This window comes from Mustela nigripes, chromosome 4, assembly GCF_022355385.1.
Source record: "Mustela nigripes isolate SB6536 chromosome 4, MUSNIG.SB6536, whole genome shotgun sequence".
In the NCBI taxonomy this organism is placed as follows: domain Eukaryota; kingdom Metazoa; phylum Chordata; class Mammalia; order Carnivora; family Mustelidae; genus Mustela; species Mustela nigripes.
Window position 1 is genome coordinate 94,605,089 of NC_081560.1, and position 19,623 is coordinate 94,624,711.

The window sequence follows — 19,623 nt, forward strand, 5'->3', positions numbered from 1 at the left end:
TGTGCTGTGATCAAATAGTCCTGAACCAAGGTGTGGGGACCGAGGTCTTGACCAGACATGGGGTGCCATTCGGGATGCCACCCAGCACCGCCCCCCCACCCCAGGGCTACGTGCATCTCTGCACTGCAGGTGTGAATTCCGGTCCCCAAGGCTGGGCTCAACTCCCCGTGAGAACACGTGCACACTTTGCAGCGAGCGGTTTCTGACCTCTCTGCGCGCCTGCGAAGCTGGGAGAGTAAACTTTCATTTAAGCAGGGACTTCTGAGAAGGGAAGACTGTGTTGACCCCAGCAGCTTCCTGATGCAATGACCAGGCAGCTGCCGCCAGATGGCAGACGAGGACCCTTTATGGTGGGCGGTGGGGGGCGTGGGGAGGCAGCAGTGACCACGGTGTTCTGACAAATGGGGACGTCCCTCAGAGGCCTCGGTTCAGTGGCTGAGTGAGGCATCCCCAGGGCCTCCTTCCCACCCCTGACCACACCTGTCTCCCTCAGGCCAGGGACATGAGAAAAGGAGAAAAGAGACCATTTGGAACAGCGCACATCCTACTGCAAACCTGGAGGGACACCTGAGAGGACCAGGGGCAGATCAGACAGGGAAGGCCCCGGGGAACCTCCAGCCCCGCAGGCACCTGCCTCCCACCTGGGGCACTGCCAGGGCCGCCTGACCACACCTGACACAGCCGGCCCCTCTGAAGGTGAACTGCACAAAGAAGGGATTGTGCCCTGAGAGTTCAAAGACCTTTTCTAATACAAAATGGGGGGGAGGGTGTTGTAAGGAAAATGTACATACAAGAGAGACTCTCCCTGGCCATGGAGGGTGGCTCTGGCCGCTTTCCCTGACGACACGTGTGCGTGAACCTCCCCTTGGTGGGACGGCACCACTCACCCATCTCCAGGGACAGGCGTCTGGGGTGTTGGGGAGTGCAGATGGCGGTGGCCACCTCGAAGGAGCTGGGCAGGGCCAGCTAAGCCCAGGATCCTGCGGGGACTCTGACACCCCCCGCCCAGCCTGCCTGACCTTTCTCCTTCCCCCCGCCCCAGGGCGAGCATGGGAGAGGCACAGGGCACTGGAGTGACTCAGCCCCCAGGACCTCCTCCTCAGAGGCCAGAGCCTCACAGAAGGCAGTACAGGGGAGGCGGGGAGCACTTCTGCAAATCAGTTCAACGAGGGAGACCTAGACATACCCAAAGCTGTGTCCACCCCCCAACATGATCAGACGCACCAGGGGGGAGAGCAGGGACCCCCCTCCAGGTGAACAGACTGATGGGGCAGGGGAGAGCAGGGACCCCCCTCCAGGTGAATAGACTGACGGGGCAGGGGAGAGCAGGGACTCCCCTCCATGTGAACAGACGGACCAGTGGGAGAGCACCCCCAAAGAAGCGCTATTTACAGGCTTTGCCTTTTGTTCTTGTCTGTGTTTGTTCCTTCAGTGGCCTGGCTATAGGTCTGTGCTCTGGTGATGCTCATTGCTAGGGTCCTTCAACAGAACCAACCCCCCCCACCACCACCCGGGTAAGAGTCACACATCACAGACTCTTCAGAAGCCATGAAGTCTGGCGCATCTGGATGGTTTCCAGGGAAGGACCTGTGCCCGTGACCCCTGTGGCTGCAAGACCACAGTGGGTCCTGTGCAGAACTTGGACTGGGAAGGGTCCGAAGTCACACACGTACACATGCCACGGTTTCACACAAACACTCACAGAACACAAGCACACACAGACACATGAGCAGAGACACACATGCAGGCACACACACAATCACACACTTGCACATTCAGACACTCACACGGCACATACGACAGATACACAGAAGCCCTCTCTCACACACACACGCACACACACGCGCACATACACACACACGCAGGGGCAAGCACACACACACACACACACACACACACATTAAGCCCAACTCCGTGGAATATTCCTTTTGAAAGAAAAAGTCCCGAGTACACGCTCTAAAATACAGGTTCTCAAACTCCCTGCGACCAGCGCCGCTTACCTCTGCGGGTCATCAGAAACACCTTTTGGGGATTCCTGGGCCCTCAGGACTGAGGTCCTTCCTGGTGTCACTGGGTCATGGCCCTGGCCACAGCAGTCAGCTGGCCGGCATCCACCTGTGTTCCCTGGAAGACAGTGCAGGGTGGGGGGTGGCTTATGCTTGTACCCGACACTAGTCACACACGGGGAAGCAGAAACCTTGCCAATAATCTGCTCCCCATCTGAAAAGCTTGATTCCCTACAACTCTCACGGAAAGTTTCTCTTAAGTGCAGGGGTCTCTGCGCATCGGTCTGAAATGGGCCAGCTCTCCAGGGGAAGAGGGCATCTGGCAGCGGAGAGAGTTAGAGAAGCCCCAGCACCCACGATGGACACCACGACAGGGAGAAGGACTGATGGGGGATTGCAGCCCCTCGGTGAGGCCTTGTCCCTGCTCCCACCTGCACGCCACCACTGCACCACCGTTCCCAGGGCTGGCCTGAAGCCTACAGGGATAAAAGTCTCTTTTTTGACTAGTTGTCAGTTCCCTTAATTCTTCATGTCGACATTCTAATTGAATAGAGATTTTACGAAAGTTGGTTTTTTTTCGTTTTGCCTAGAAATCGAGACCACTTTTCTGCCTCCCCCCAGAAGTGTTTATGGGTGCACAAGGCTCTAGAGAAGACAGCGGTGCCCCGTGGAGGCATGTTTTGTGCAGAAGCTGGTTTCCCAGGTCAGGAGGCTGGAGGGTCCCAGGAGGAAGACCAGGGAGCCTGCCGGTTTCCCAGCAGATTTCTTGGAATCCTGTGATTTCTAGAGTGTTGCTGGGGCCCTGCAGACGAGCAGGTGAGTAAACAGGGCCCAGAGCCCTGGTGGGCTCAGGCCTGTGCTGTTGGCTCAGCACACTTGCGGGGGGCCTGTGCACCCGCCCCCTTGCACTCCGGGACACCTCTTGGCACCTCCATCCCCCTTGCCTCTTCTCTAAGGGACAAAGGCTTTCACAGGAGCTATGCAAACAAGAAGGATACCTGTGATTTTAAGATAAATACAGACCCACCACCGAGTTGGCAGAGGCCCCTCTCCAAAGCCCTGCCGCGGCCTCTGCCCTGTTATCACTTTCCCATGGGATCTGAAGACCCACTTCAGAGCCACATGCCCCAGGCTGGCATTAGCACCAGCAGTGGGGACAAGGCACTCCAGGCCACGGGGATAACCCAATATGCAGTGACCCTCGGAGAGAAGAAATGTCCCAGTGCCATCCCACACACTGGCCGCAGCCGCAGCCGCCTGGCGCTCCGAGTTCCATTAAAATAAGTAAGATTTCGTGTGTCCATCACCTTGGCCCCGTTTCAGCATGGGACACAGAATGTTCCAGGTGCCGGGAGCCACTGGGGCAGGCCACCCCGGGAACAGGAAGCTGCGGACACAGGGACGCGCGGAGGTGAAGTTGGCCCGCTGTGCGGCAGATGGGACTATGTCCCATCCGCTCTCCGGCCAGAAGCTCTGGATGTGATCAGTTAGTGGCTTTCTTTACCAAACGGCCACTGAAACTCTGCACGAGGAGCCGCCAAGACTCCAGAAGTCACCCCCAGAAGTCACCTGCTGGTCCAAAAGGCTCCTCCCCACAACTTTCTGCACCAGGACTGAGCCCCTGGGAGAACCTTCCGGAAGGTGAAGCACCTGATACAGCCATCCAACCCTCAGTGGTTTTTGCTAAGTTTAATGAACAAAAGCCACCTATTTAGAGGTTTTTTTAAACCACAAATTCCGTATTTGGGATTTAGTGCCCAGTGCACAAAGGCAGAGTGGCCCCCACACGGTCTGCCAGCATGTCCCTAAAATCACAGTGCCAACCAGCTCTGGGACACTGTTCCTCACAGGTAAAAGGCCTTTCTGGGCTCTCCATGCAGATCCGGCTTGGGCTGTGACTGCAGGACTCCATCCCCACCTCAGAATGGACCTAGCTGGGTGCACCTGGCACATTGCTCCCACCTGGAGGTCCCGCCCCCGCCCGGCCCCCCGCCCAGGGCATGCACGCATTCATTGTCCTCTTTACATGACCCAGGCCTCCCCCATCAGCACACCAGCATCACGCTGGGGGCGAATTCGGTAATTACACTGCAGCAAAGGTGAGGGGAGCTGCTAAGATGCTGGTAGATGTGAACTTACCGTCCTTTGAGCTGACCGGGGGAAGGGGCTGCAGCACGGAGAGCAGGGGCAGGGCTCGCAGGAGCACCCTCCAGCCCGGGCCCCCGCAGACTGCTCCCATAGGGCCTCCTACTCGAACTGGACAGCAGCAGGTACGCCCAACAATGGGCCCACAGCAGCAGGACAGCCCTCCCCTGTCCCAGCAGCAGAGGGCCTGGCCAATTGGGCTCTTGCTGGCGGGGGAGCTGGGGGCTCACCCGCCCCCCCCCCCCCCCCCCCCCCCCCCTGCCTCCACCCTCCCCCAAGGAAGCCTCACAGGAGCTGTCACACCTGGCGTAAGTCCTCTCCGGTGTGACCCTGCAGAGTGTAAGTCTGGCCAGGGAGGTGCCCATACAAAGTGGGTGACAGTGAGGGTGAGGGGGTGCCCGGCGCTCCCAGCAGAGGTCAGCCTCCTAAAGCTAGGGGCGACTGGCCTGCATATTCACACACTGACTGAATCGGATAGGTAGGCGGCACCTGCCCCTCCAGAATCTCTTCTCCCCATGGGCTTCTAAAGGAAACTACATATCCAGAAGCCAGGATCTGAACACCCTCGTAAGTGATCCCAAAGGCCTGGGCACTCTGGCCACTTGGAGGGGCTGCCATCCTGCTGGCCTGACCTGGTTGCTAGTTGTTCTCCTTCCTTCTCCCTCTACCATCCACCTCCTCCCTCTCTCCCCCTCCTCTTCTTTTTGCTCTCTTCCCTCTCCCATCCCCTCCCTCCCACCTCGTCCTTCTCCTCACGCACTCCTCCCCTCCTCCCTCCCTCCCTCCACTCCCTCCTCTCCCCTTCCCTCTTCTACCCCCTGCCTCCTCCATTCCCTCCCTCCCCCGCTTCCCTTCCCCCCATCCCCTTTTCCCTCTCCTTCTCTGCAAAGTCACAGGGACACTGACAGGACACAGACCATCACAGAAGTCATTACTCAGCACTGAAGACTTCAGTGATCAGTGATTTTTCTCTTACAAAATACATTACGAGCAAGAAGATAACATAACCTGTTTTGCATTTATCTTGTTCCAAGACAGTAATTAAGAAAAGCACAAGACGGTTTGGGGGAATTTCTTGGGGTCCACAATACACATTGTTACATGTGGGTAGGGTAGGGCTGCTGGTGGCACCCAGCCCTGCGTGGGCCTCCCACACTGGTCTCTTTCTTCCTTTGACCTGAAATCTATACCAATCAAAACTATTGATACAGATAACTGATAAATTGTAAAATAGAAATAAGATCATCTTTGGAAACTTTGCTATATCTGACCACTCAGGTTACATGTCCGTGTGCGCATGCGCTCCTCAAGGAGGGTTCAGGACACGCCCTCACCCTGGTCCCTGGTTCCTCTGGGCAGGGGCCCCTCTAAGCTTCTAGAAGTCCCTGCACAGCTCAGTGGGAACCACCAGTGACTCACCAGGTTACTTCAGACATGTACACTATGAAGGGAGGTCCCTGTGTTGCTAGGGGCAGATGAACCACCAAACACCCCAAAACCACCCTGAGCAGGACCTCTCGATGGGACAAGCCTCACACTCCAGCCCCTGCCCCAAGAACTCAGCTGCCAGGGAGTGAAGGTGAGCAGGGGCAAGGCCCCCCACCTCCTTAGAGGTTTGCCCTGAGGGAGAGAAAGAAGGCAAAGGGACAAAAGCAGGAGGGGTCGCCCTGGCCCCAGTCCTGCTGTCACTCTCCCCTCCCACCCAGCTAGCCAGACCTGGGGTTTCCCTCCCTAAGGAGGACAGAGGGGCTGCGGTCACCCTCTGCTGGGAGCACATGCCTAGGGTCAGGGCGTGCTGGGGAGTGATGATCAGAGCCTCCTGCGCACCACTGGGCAGACCCACGAGAACCAGTTTGGGGACCAGTCCGGGAGTGGGGGGCACTGGTTTCTCGGCCTGCTCCTCAACTCAGAAAGCGCCTGAGGGCTGCACTTCCTTTAACCCCACAGAGGCAGCCTCTCTGAGACACTATGCCTGGGACAGGGATACAGAACCCAAGTCCCCTGTGCCTCCCAGGGTCTCTGATGGAACTGGAGCTCACTCAGTGGGGTTCAGGGAGGCGGCCCCATCCCCGGCCCCATCCCCGTGCTCCCAGGGGTCTTCCCTCTGGTAATTACAGATATGCAAAGCCTGCCCCACCCCCCACCACCCGGCTAGCCTGGGCCAGTGGCTGTCACACTCTCCTCACCACAGGTTCGGCTACACTGGCTCCGGCTCCTCTGCAGGCCAGGACGCGGGCATTCTGCAAAGCGCTGCTGCCTCGCTGGTGCACGACTCGCACCGCGACCCTCCTGCGATCTCACACGACAGGTGAGAGGTTACTCTTCTACTCAGGAAAGGACACGCGTGAAAACGAAGTGGAAACAGTCTTTGCTGGTGATTATGGACTGCATTCAGATAATAAATATTATTACTCAGGCCCTTCAAAAATAATTTATTTTTTGTTATAAAACTGATTATAAGAGTTTCATAAGATACCTCAGTTTACAAAGACCAAAATGAAACATTCATAAATAATCAGGTTTAAGCCCTGCTGCATATTTTTCCAACCTTTTCCTGTCACTCACACATACATACATACCCCCACACGTATATGATTATTCTCCAACTGGAATCTGACCAGACACACCCATAAGTATACATCATAAACCCTGAGTGTCTCTGTAACACTACTTTTACAGCAGAAAATACTGTCACACCACAGAAAATTTAACAAACCCCCTAGGAATTCATATTCAGGATTTCAGGATTTTTTAGTACAAGATCACAGGAACAGCTTTGATTATAATTTCTGTAAAAATTCCTATAATCAAAAATATTGGGTTGAAGGGCACGCAAGCCTTTCAGGGCTTCCCAACATAGTCAATAATCGACCGGACCCCAGGGTGTCTGTGGGCTTAATGCCCCCCTCATCTCCGGACAGAGACTGCTCGCCTCCTGGCTCAAGGACGATACCGAGAAGCTAAAAAATGCCAGGGGCTGAGGCTTTCTTTCCGACCCTGCGCTGGACTCCAGAGTCAAGGACACGACTGTGTCTCTTCAAATGCAGCTCTGCCCACTGGACGGGGTATCCACGGATAACACGAGAGCCACTCCGTGCCTCCGCTGCCTGGACAGAGCCACGCTTCCCGCCCAGGAAAATGCAGACTGAGTGGGTCCTCTGCCAGGCCCAGGGGCACCTGCGAGGAGGATGATGAGGCACCGGAGAGTCACAAGCTGCGGGGTCGAGGATTCTTAAACATACCTGAGCCCGAGCACCAGGGAAGCCCCACACAGCTGCAGCCAGCAGAACGTGTCCCCGAAGTGCAGGACGCGGGTGAGAGACCTCGGCACTGGGGGTGTCAGTCTGGAAACACGCTGCCTGTTCAAACCATACGCACGTTCCTCGTGTTCCTCCGCTGAGTCGGCAGAACTCCCCATGGCGCACTGCTCAGTAAAGCAGCTCGGTGGGTCTCTAAGCCCATGGGAGCCATCCTTGGCCAAGGCTCCGAGAGGCTGAGGCCCAGCCAGTGCGAAGCAGGGAGTGCTGCCAAGAAGCAGGAAGAGCGCCTAGGGACAGCCTAGCCCCCCTAGGGACAGCCTGCAGGGCCACACGCACAGACTCGGGCAATCGCTAAAACCATCACAATCCGGGAGCGCTTAAACCAACGCTGTAGAAACCCGAGGGCAGTTACACATGGTTGCAGCACACTGTAGAAACTGCACGTGAAGCCGCTTTACCACAGGAGCTACCCGAACATCCTCTTCCCAGACGAAGGAAGCCATGGGTGGACCCCGACTGCCATGCAGGACTCAGGCTCTGGCTGCGCGGTGGCGCCCTGAGTAGAGGGTTACTGACCCCAAGTCAGATGTGCGGGTCCTAGTCCCACCCCACCCCCAGCCGTGTGATCATGGGCAGGCCACACAATCCACTCTGGCAAATAAAGGATCCATGGTGCAGAACCCCACGTGTCTGGGCAGCTCTGACATGGACGGGGCCTGCCCGTGACAACAGACGCCCAAGGGCGGGATGCCCGCAGACGTGCGCTCCACGCCAGGGCAGAGACCCGAGGCACGCTGAGCCCGACAGGCGAGGAGATGCGCCATCTTACCACTAACTTATCCTAGGACCTGTATTTTTTTACTTCATTACATGTTAAACATTTAAATATTCAGAAAAAAACAATTTCCTCATCTAGTAACTGACTATGCCCTTTCTTTAACAAGAACAAAAAAAGTTTTATCAACTATCTTCAGACATTGCTTTGTTGAACATCAGGAATTTCTAAGTTTTACCGCTGGCCAGAGCTGAAGGAGGAGAGAGGCTTGAAAAGCAAAATGAAGAGCTGGCTTTAAAGCGTTACGTGACCAAGTATTAGGCACCACGTGAACTCCCACTGATAATATTAGCATCCAGAGAGGCTCTCAAATACTGGCTTTCACCCCAGACTCAGAAAAGGCCGCAGGAGAGTTTTTCACTTGTGCAGATGTCCCCCTTCCTCCTCTACCCCAGGCCATGGCCTCACTGCTCGGCTGTCGCGGGAGTTAAGACACTGCTCACATCCCGTCCACAGGGCAGAGGGAACTCCCCCACCATGGGATGCGATGGGGCAGGCCCTGGCAGATGAGAAAGCAGACCCTGCCGGGCCCAGGCCGGCTCGCCTGTGTAGAGACAACCAGACATGGTCTCAGCCCTGAACACAGGCCCCCGGAGCTCCTCTTTGTCCAAATACCCGTGTGCTTTCCAGACGGCCAAGTGCTGCACATGAAGACAGGATGGTGAGGACTGTCATCGAGGATCCCCGTGGGCCTCAGGGGCCCTGGAGGACCAGCAGCTGAGCCCAGGGACTTGGCCTTCATGGGCGTGGACCCCAGGCTCCACAAGCTGCAGCCGGACACCCCGCGACACCCCTGTTGCCCTGTGTGACCTCTGCGTGCCCCAGTTACCAGGCTCCAAGGAGCAGAGTCAGAGCTGGGCAGCATCTGGGAGCCCCACATACCTGAAGTTTGGATAAGCACGTGCTTTTGTTCCCATATCCCATGTCTTAACGACAAAACAGACACGAGATCAAAACGTCACATAAAGAAGTATGTTTATCCAGCTGTCTTCCATGAACTCAGTTTTTAGCTAGACTATCATGGTGGGGCAGAGTAAAGCACAGACACGCGTGGCCGGAGGTGGGCTACGAGAAGGCCGGGATGAAGTACTGCAGGGACACATCTTCATGGAGCAAATCAAAATGGACGAGCTTGTTGCTGACAATGTCTGCGGAGAGAGGAAACCTGTCACCACAAAGACCCTGCCCAGCGAGCCACTATGTCTTCTCTTGGAGCCTGGCCTCCTTATGCTCCATCCCCCACTGTGGGACCGGCCCACAGGACTGTGGCAAAGAGCCCCCGTTGACCAAAATCACGGTTCTTCCAGGAAAATGCATGACCTAAGTGCATGAAGGCCCACTGCTGCGGCCCACCTCCCCCCAGGGACAGGCTATGGTGCGCGCAGGGACAGGCTGTGGTGCGCGCCAGGGCGCAGGAGGGCCGCACATTGCACCGAGGCCCAGGTTGGGCACCGCACGGAGTGGAGGGCAAACTCTATGGGAGGCCTGCTCGGTTCAGCAGCAGTGAGGCACAGGACAACAGCAGTGGCCAGGGCCCATGGCCACCAAGGGTAAAGAGGGGGGAGCAGTGCAGGGGAGCCAAGGGCAGGTCGCTTGCTCTCCAGACCTCTGAGGCCAGCAGCAGAGACCACGTGGAGCCCATCAGGGTGGCTCTGGCCAAGTGCCAGGCTGAAGAGGGACTGGTCCCAGGGGACAGGGGTGGGGAAGGGGCACAGCACCAGCAAAAATACCCTACAGGAGAGGTGGCGGGTGGAGACAGAGGGCATGGGGCAGAGTGCGCCGGGGCGGGGGGAGGTAGCATGGGGCAGTAGATTGGACACTTGGAGGACACCACCCCAGAGGCAAAAATTACAGGCAGAAGAGCTGGTTTGAAGCATGAAGGAGAGGGTAGGAGAAATCCACATTTTGTCACAATCTCCTGGTACATCTCTGACACTCCTGGGGACCCCAAAGTCCCGTTTCCGAGGGCACCAGCAGCTCAGCTGGCTGCCTGGCCCAGAACCAACGTGGCCCAAGAGGGCGCACTCAAGGGCAATGCCACCCCACCGCTGGGCTTCCGCTCTGCACCCGGCACAGCTGGGTTACACTGGAGCCACCTGCCGGCTTGCCAGGACCACAGCAGCACAGCCAGCAGCCTGTCCGGGTTCGTCAGCACATGGGAGGCCATCTTAAGCCCACACAGACCCCATGCTAAGGCACATCTCCCACAGTCCTCAGACCCAGGAACACACAACAGGCCACCCCAGGGGTTCTCAGGATGCAGCGCACAGGGACACTGGCACCTGCCCCAGGACCCAGCCATTCTATAGTCTCCGTCCCTAACCCATGCCCTCTGTCCTCTGCACACTACCTCCTGTGCCCCATCACCCCATCTAGTGCCTTCCACATGTGCTAACTGCCCTGTTGTGATCTGCTTCACTGCATGTCTCTCCTTCTGGAGGGCTGTCGTCCTTGGCACAGGCCCCCAGAGTTCTCTATTCCTCATCTAGAGCACTGGCAATGTGCCAGCTGCCAGGTTCATTCCTGGACCGTCCTCAGCTCCGCCCCCGGGGCTCAACTCTTCCACGAGAGGTGGTGCTCCCTCTCCACTGCCGTGTCAGCACAGTGGCAAGGAGACAGAAAAGTCCTTGAAAAATTCGGGGTGGGTAAGCCCTTCGTCATGTGCAGCCAGTAACTGATGGGAGCTGAGAGGCAGGTGCACAGAGGAAGGCAGGGCTGACCCCGACCAAGGTACCACTGTGGAAAACCGGGAGTTAAGAGGAAGCCAGATGCCCAGATACGGGACGACTACAGGAACAAGAGCAGAGGACCTTTAGCCCAAGCCCAGTTTATGGGGTCAGAGCATCCTCGCATCAGGTCAGACGAACATGGCAAGACGGGACGATCAGCACCCATCCTCTGGAAGCTTCTCCCCAGGACACGAGCGAGCCTACGTGACGGCCAGGTGAGGTGGCCACAGCCCCTGCCAAGCCAGCACGGCTGAGTACAGGAAAACCCAAGCCCCCACCCACCCTAGAGCACGGGGCCCCTGTGGCTGTGCTGTGTCTGCGCTCCAGGGCTGCGCACTGCCGCGAGCCGGCCTCTGGTTACGGGATCGGAGACGCGCACGAGGCCCCCGCACACTCACTGCACACGGCCCGCGTGGGATTCACTTGCTGCCCAGCGAGGAACTGCAGGAGCTTCCGGATGTCTATGCGCACTTCAGCCATCTGCTCTGGGTCTCGATCCTGGGAGGCGTCCTCAGAGGCTGCAAAGACAGGAACAGCTTGTGATGAAACAGGGAAGCCAGGCTGGCGTGATGACAGCTGAAATCAATGATTTACGGTCGCACTGGCTGGCGCAGCCAGGAGACGCCATCGAGGTGCACATGCTGTAGCCGGCTGAGCGAGCAGGTGCCAAGCGCTTCTCTCAATACTGCAAATTCCCAGCGAATCTTCCTTTACGGTGACCTGAGATACGACCCGCTCTCCCCATTCTGGTCCAAGGAAACAATCCCTATTAGTCCCCAGACATGTAGTGAGGAGCAGACCACACAGAGCTTGTGCAAGACCGCCCCTTCCAAAGGGGAATGAAAAGAAAGAAAAGGTCCTTTCGACTTTGAGCAAGCATCAGAGACAAGATCCTTACTATAATTTACTAAAATAAAGAGCACAGTATCACCGAAGGCAGGCACTTCACAGAACAGCTAGCAAAGCCTCGGTTGTGTGGACTGCACCTGGCTGGAGTGGGATATGCTTCTCTACAAGGTAAAAAGCCTTTCTGGCCGCACTGACAGGACTTCCATACGCCAGCTGGAAACTTGCACATTTTTACTATAAAGGCGACGGGCCTCTCAGGTGGGAAAGAACATGTGTGGGGGCGCCTGGGTGGCTTAGTTGGTTAAGCCCCTGACTTCAGCTCCGGTCATGATCACAGGGTCCTGGGTTCAAGCCCTCCATTGTTAGGCTCTGCACTCAGCGGGGAGTCTGCTTCTCCCACTCCCTCTGCCCTTCCCCCGACTCTATAATATATAAATGAAATATTGGGGGGGGGGGAGAACATGTGTGGGACTTATCCAGTTTCCACGTCATCTGTGGAGTTCCCCGGGCCCTGCCTGCTGCCTACCCCAGCACTTAGCACCCACTAAGTGCATGGTCCATGGCCACGAGCTCTGTGGGCACCACTCCGGTCCCCCCGCTCCCCTATCCAGTCAGTTACCCTGTCATTCACCGCTACTAAACTGGTCCCATGGTCTTTGCTGCTGTGTAAGGAATGAAAAATCTGGTCAGGTGAGGAAAGCTGCCATCTGCTAGTCTAATTTCATAAATACGAGGGACTAAAGTGGGAGGAAACAAAACCTTGTCTACCTTGTGACGCCATTCCAGGTGAGAAATGGGCAGAAACAGGTCACCAGGGGCCCTCAGGGGACCAGTGGGGCAGGCGCCACTCCTTAGGCCGGGGAGGCCAACCTTCCCTGCTTGGACCTCAGCTGCCTGTTCCCTCCCCAAGTGTGAAACTGAGATCTCTCCCGTGTTCCAGGTAGAGATCTCAGCAAGATGTGACACCTCCAACAATGTATTACATACAGAACGCAAAGCACTGGAACACTTACCCAGTGGAGGGTTCCCCAGGTCTTTAAAGTGAGTCGTAACACACACGAGTTCTGTTTCTATTTTCAAGTTCAAGTCTCCACTTAGGTTTGCTTCGATAATCTGCAAATTGAGTATTTTATAGTCTTAAGAAAAGGAAAGCAAAAGGGGGGGGCGGACATCAGCTTCTGCCAAACCAGGTGACAAGGTAGCCCCACAGCCCCAGACCACTCCCGACGGCAGCGAGACCCACCCAGCATCCCCGACAGGGGGTACTTGGAAATCCCTAAAGAAGAGGCCCCTCAGAGTGAAGACCCCACTCCAGCGTGACTATCTCTTACAGGTCTAAGACCTTAGCTCTACCCATGGTTTCCTTAGCGATCATCACCGATCACTTCTGAAGACTGACCCAGAGTGCTGGACAACCAACAGGAAGTGCCTCCCCACGCCCAGAGCACAGCAAGCTCTGGTGAAGGCGCGCGCCACCCTGCCCGCTTCCAGTGACACCTGGCACAGGCCGCACGTGCTACCCAGTGTAGCTGGGAGGGGCCCCAGGTCTGTGTGGCCAAGGACTCCCCTTCTGCCACCATGTCACGATAGTCACTACTGCATTAACCAAGAAGCTCATGTGTACAGGTATGCAAAGGTGCTAGGCTAAAAGGTGAGGCAGAGCAGGACAGAGCTCCCACCACCACCACCGACGAGGCACCTGGACATGCAGCCGGACTGGGTCCCAGACCCAGCCCACGACTCTGGAACCAGAACCCCAGCTGGCCTCACAAGACCCTGGGGCTGGAGCGGGAGGGGAGCCACAGGAAACCTGGTGTGGACTCCTGGTTGTCGGCGCCGGTCTCCCTTGCTCCTGCACAGGACCCCCCCTACTGCCGCATCCCTCCCTGCAGGAGGTGGGGGAAGGGCGGGGGTCTCAGCGAGGGTGTCCGGGGGTCTCAGCGAGGGTGTCCGAGCAACTCCAGGGTAACCCCCCTTCTTTCCGCTCTCTTTCCTACGACCCTCAGAGGCAGAACTCTGGTCACCAAGCCACGCTCCCTGTGCACCTGGCCCCTCCGGAAGCTTTCCACCAAGTACTCTAGACCCTAGCAGCTTTGCCATGACATCTCTCTATACACATTCCAGAGGAGAGAAAAACACCCCTGATGACTCTGTCTAGGCCACTTTGCTGAGTCATTTCCACTGGACCGCAAGAACAAACAAGCAGAGCCTGGGATTAATTTGCCCTGCCTACCCACACCCCTGCCCCGGCGCTGCTCTGAGCGTCTCCGAGGTACCGGAGTGGGCCCAGAGGGAGCTCCCAGCATGACGACTGGATCAACAGGAGAGCAGCCACTGGAGATCACGACGTTCTGGGGCAGCCTTGTCCCAGGCTAAGCGGACAGGACACTCAACCCCCAGCCAACTCCAGTGATTCACTCAAGAGATACTGTTAGATGAAATACGGAATGTGCTCTCCGAGACATAAGGAAACAAGGCCTGACCCTTGAACACACTCTTAATGGGCCACAGAGATAAATGCGAGGGGTGAGGGCAAACACGAAACTCCCCGTTCCGGGGAGGCAGAGGAGAAGCACCGAGAACAGGGCTTCCACAGGCAGCCGTGGATTGGTGAACTCTCCACACAGGCCGGGTCCCCAGGCCCCCCGGGACACCGCGGCGGTGAGCATGAAGGCACCCATGCCTCCACCCAGCCGGGCCTCCTCCCAGGGCCCAGGACCCGAATCGAACAGTCCTGAAAGTCGCAGACTATTGCTCTCCGAAGAAGTGATCACTTACAAGGTGATTGCTGAGGTTCCTCATTTTTTCCACGATGCTCTTCATGGTCTTCAAGACCGGAAGATAAATGCTGACCTACAAAACCAACGACACACGTCGGGAGGACTGAAAACACGAGCACAGCCAAGTGCTGACGGGCTTGCCACCTGGGCTCGGACTGTGTGTCGGCTGAACAGTTCTGAAAGCCTGTCGTAAAGTTGTCTCAATAAGCTCCTCTCAAAATATAAAAAGAAAACAACTTTATAACCTGCCAGCCTCCGGTTACTGGGGCGACTGTGTCCCCATGGACACCCAGGGGTGGCACTCAGCACCCCGGGGCCCATCTTCTGTGGGCCCAGAGCCACGTGCTGGGCCTCCTCCCACCCTGACAGGCGCCGCAAGCCAGTCCGGCTCCGGAGCTTGAATCCTAACAATGCCCGAGATGGCGTTGTCAGCACAGGTGCCCTCGGCAGGAGTCAATAAGGTCTCTCCAATCTCCCTGCAGCGTGTCTTTCAGAATGTGAGAGAGAGAGGCAGGGCACCCTTTGGGATGGGCGATCCTCTCAGGGGCTCTGGGACTCCTGCCAGCAGGACTGGAGGAGCCCCCCTCTTGGCTCTTGCCCGTGTTCCGGGCACCACTCCTGCCCCCCAAGTGCTAAGTTAGGTTAATTAATCAAGCACAATGATCCAAGCACTTTGCTCTCCCGTGTGCGGAGTGTAGCTTTTCTACTACACGCAGCGCTGTTTTAAGATGTTTTACGTAATTAACGAAAGGCAAATACTGCAAGCTTCTTCCTTCCTTCTTCCTTCTTTAAAAACAACTAGCATTTCCTCTCAAGTTTCTAAACGATTTCTAAATGAGGTATGCCGTGAGCCCAGAACTGACAGCAGGGAATTCTCATCACTCCACACAACACGTCATGAGCAGAAGACGACGGGCATCACTCACGTCGGAGTCCGGGACTGTAGGTTCTTGCAAATCCTTCCACAATTTTCTAGGAATAACCTTAACGGGGATGTCGTGTGTCACAATGCGGCTACTGCTCGACACAGATAACTGCCAAGAGAAAAATTGGAACATATTTTCAGTGTTGATGTTAAAAAAGCAAACAGAGTCGCCGAAGGACAAACAGAAACTGATACCAAATCTATCTGGAATGTTCTGTGTGTTCATCGAAGCCCATTCACCAAGCACTTATGGCGGGCCTGTCCTGCTCGAGTCCCGTAAGGAGTTGGAAGTGTGGTGAATAAGACATGTCCCTGCTCTCCAGGGCCCACATGGTTCAATAAGCAAGAAACCAACACACAGGGGCATCTGCCTTCAGCTCAGGTCAGGATTTCAGGGTCCTGTTATCGACCTGCTTGGCAAGAAGCCTGCTTCTCCCTCTCCCTCTGCTGCTCCCCATGCTTGGGCACACGTTCTCTCTCTCTCTCCCAAATAAATAATCTTTTTAAAAAGTGGGGGAAGGCTCCAGTGTGAGGGCAGGTAGGGAGAAGAGGCACCAGGGTGCAGGTTTCAGGGAGCCAGAAGGGGAGACATTCCAAGCAGGATCCCTAGGGTCTCCAAAGTCTGGGAGCTGGGCAAGAAGGGGACACTGTGGGAACCATTTGGATGGTGGCAGTTGGTGATCTGGCTCCAAGACAGGTGTGGCCAGAAGTGCAGGGCTCTGGCCATCATGGTAAGACATATGAGCCAGGAGAGCCCCGTGGGGTGTGTGTCTCAAGGAAAGCTGGGCAATAGAGCCTTCTGGAAGCAGCACGAAAAATGTGTGCATTCTGGGAGAATCAGAGGTCACGGGAAAGTGTCACAGAGGAGGGGGGGAACCCTTCCACGGCGGAACTGGACGGAAAGCGTGATTCCATGTGGGGGTATGCAGATAGGAAAGGACACGGGAGTGCTCTGGCCCGGGAAAAGGCAGTGCCCTGGCCGAATGCAGTGTGAGCACAGTAGCACTGAGGCGCGAGAAGGCCTGACTAACAGAAAGCAGGCATTTGTAGGCACGTCCCTCCTTTTTATAAAACCAACCGGCCTTCTCCAGGCCGCTGGAAAGCCTATATTTGCAGGCACTGGCCTCGCTCCCCAGAAGCGTCTGGAATGCCCGCTCCTGCTCACCAGCTCTATGGACACGGTGAGGCAGGGGAAGTGTTTGTTCGTCAGCTTGACCTTCAGGGCTCTGGCATTCTGGGCTGTCTTCAACGCCCGAGACAGATTTTCTGAGGTCAGCTCTAGGTAGATGGCGTTGTTTTCTGCAGAGACACCCTCCATCTGGAATTCACTGAAGAAGTTCTCCTGTGGGAAGGAAGACACGGGGCCAGTGCGGCCTCTGGAGACCTCAGGGTGCGGCTCCGGCCTCGGGCTGCCCACAGGCGCACCTGCTCCAGCTCACACCACATGCTCACACCCCCACCAGCCACTTTGTCGGAGAGGATGAAGTTCATCGTCTGCGGGCTGATGCGCAGCGTGCAGATCTTGGCGAGCTTGGCTACCATGGCACTGACCCCTGCGGGGGAGCAAAGCCGGGAATCAGCAGGAGGCACACGGAGGGTAGGAGCATAACCTGCCTGGGCCCTCGCTGCAACCTGAGGACGCTGCCCGCGGGGAAGAGGCCCTGTCTGTTCCCTCCCCGCAGGAAAGCACTCTGACCTCCTGAGGCCCCGCCAGGTGTGGCAGGATGAGGACAGCCAGCTGGGGGGCTACTGGCCCCTAGCTGGGGGGGTCCCCCACTCATCCTGCACCGAGGCCAGCAGGGGGCTACAGCCCCGAGGCCAGTGCAAGGCTCGGCACCCACATGGCGCAGGGACCCCTGCGGCCCCGCTTCCAAGGCAGGTGTGCGCAGGCAGAAGCCACCTGGTCCCAGTCAAGTGGGGGACATCAGCCTGGGTACCTCGGCACCCGCTCTGCCGCCTGCCAGTGCCCACCCCTGACCACCCCTGCCACCCCGGGGAGGCCCTGTGCACCTCCGCGCCCTATCCTGAGCCGCAGCAACGCCCTCTGGTCCCCCACCCCCATGCCCACCTCCGCGCCCCCTGACCCTCCCGGGCCCCATTTCCGGCGCCCCAGGCCCGCGCCCCCCGACCCTCCCGCGCCCCCATCCTCTATCCTCGCCCCGCGGGCGGCCGCACACGCCCCCACAGGGGCCCGGCCGCGCGCGCTGCCTCTTCCGGCCCGCCCGCCCCTCTCCCGCCCCTCTCCCGCCCCTCTCCCGCCCCCGCGGCCGGCGCGGCCCCCGCTCACGCGTGAAGTGATTCAGACACGCCGCGTCCACGATCTTGGCCCGAAACTTCATGGCCGGACGCGGGCCCGCGCGGGGCGTCCGTGGCGGTGACTCGGGTCCCCTTCTCAGCTTCCCGCCGGAAACGCCGCCGCGCGCGCATTGGTTCCGCCGCCCGGCCCGCCCCGGGGGAGGCGGGGCCCCACGGTCACGCCCCCGGGGAGGCGGGGCCTGGGGCCAGGAGTCCGGGAGAGGGCTTCCGGGGTCACCCTCGACGCGGGTCACCGGGGAGGCGAGTCCGGGTCACAGTCGGGGGTCGCACCCCGGGGAAGGCGAGGTCCGGGGCCACGTCCTCGGGTGCGGTCGGGCTCCAGGTCGCATCCCGAGGCGTCGGGGCCGGGGCCGTGACCGCGGGAGGGGGCGTACGCGGGTCCCGTTCCGGTCCCCTCTGTGGGGACCTGGGGTCTCCGGTCCTCTCCCGGCGCGCTGGCGTCGGACATGCCCGGGGCGGCCTCTGCTCGTGGTGACGTGCGGGCCGGCCCCCGGGAGCGGGCGCTGCCTCCGCGGGTTCGCGGTCGGGGAGAGCGCGGGGCCGCCGCCCTCGGCCGCCGGGACGCGCCCCCCGGGACCCGCAGCTGCCCCCCGGGACCGAGCGACGCGGTCGCCGAGCGCACCCCTCGGGCCGCGGGCGCTCCGCACCCTCCCGCTCGGACGGCCGCACCGAGGCTCGCGTCCGACCCCGGAGCTGGGACCGTCGGCGTCCGGTGAAAGCGGGCTGCGCACCCACAGACGTGGGGGCCGCGGGCGGCGCAGGAGCCGCTTTGCTGGGGGGCCGGGAGGGTCCGTCCGCGCGACCGTGGGCGGCGAGGGTCCCGGAGGCCCCGGTGCGGGCAGCTGCGGGTCTGTGCTGGGGACGCAGACCGCACCCCCGCCCCCCACACCCGGCCCGGGCCTGCAGGTGTCCGCGTGGACGGCTCTGCGCCCCGGGTCGGTCCCGGCGGGTACCCTGGAGCCAAGGACCGCACCCCTGCGCCTCCCCGCCCCCGCCCCCCGCCTCGCTGAGACGCTCCCCTTACTCTGCGGCCTGGAGACCTAAGGGGTGACTGGGTGAGCTCCTCTCCAGACGAACTCCGCCGATCCGAGTGAAATTCTGATGGCGCAGATGATGTACACGACGTCGCAGAATTTCAAAGAACAAAACAGGAAATGGAGCATCCGCCGAATTGATTTGGGGGCACTGGGGTGGTTCCGCCCGCGGCTGTTGATGGAGGGTCGTCAGTACCATCCCCACGATGGGCATAGAGCCTACTTTTAAAAAATTGTAAAATAAAAAGTGTTCATTTTAATATGCTTCACAAATAAGGACCCACAAACGTGCTTTTAACTTGACAGGTAGAATCAAGATGTGAATACGAATACAAAGTATTCGAAAGGCGTAAAATACAAAAATTACAAACAATTCTCCCTATTTTAAGACTATAATGTGAAACTAAATTGCAGTCTACATTGTAATATAGAAGTGTTTACCAAACCAAATGTGATTTAATGTCACTTTTCATTTTTTTGTGAACAAAACATGCTTTCTTTATGATGACATAGATTACGTTTTTTAAGATTTTATTGATTTGCGAGAGAGAGAGAGAGAGAGCAGGAAAGGGGGGAGGGTCAGAGGGAGAAGCAGACTCCCCACCAAGCCTGATGGGGGACTCGATTCAGGGACTCCAGGATCTGACCGGAGCTGAAGGCAGTCACCCAACCAGCTGAGCCACCTGGGCGCCCCAGCATAAATTAATTTTAAAATAGATAAGTTACTACATGAGGCAGTTGCTT

General features: G+C 58.0%; 1 protein-coding gene across 1 annotated transcript; it reads right to left on the reverse strand.

Annotated features, from left to right (window-relative positions):
- Nucleotides 1-6,567: 6,567 nt before the first annotated feature.
- HUS1 (HUS1 checkpoint clamp component) lies at nucleotides 6,568-17,900 on the reverse strand. Its single transcript, XM_059397168.1, has 8 exons — nucleotides 17,817-17,900; nucleotides 16,955-17,082; nucleotides 16,695-16,871; nucleotides 15,531-15,638; nucleotides 14,603-14,677; nucleotides 12,838-12,937; nucleotides 11,374-11,493; nucleotides 6,568-9,394 (listed from the first exon to the last, which is right to left on the reverse strand). The coding sequence occupies exons 1-8, from the start codon at nucleotides 17,866-17,868 to the stop codon at nucleotides 9,312-9,314; spliced, it is 843 nt and encodes a 280-aa protein (XP_059253151.1). The 5' UTR covers nucleotides 17,869-17,900; the 3' UTR covers nucleotides 6,568-9,311.
- Between the last annotated feature and the right edge of the window lie 1,723 nt (nucleotides 17,901-19,623).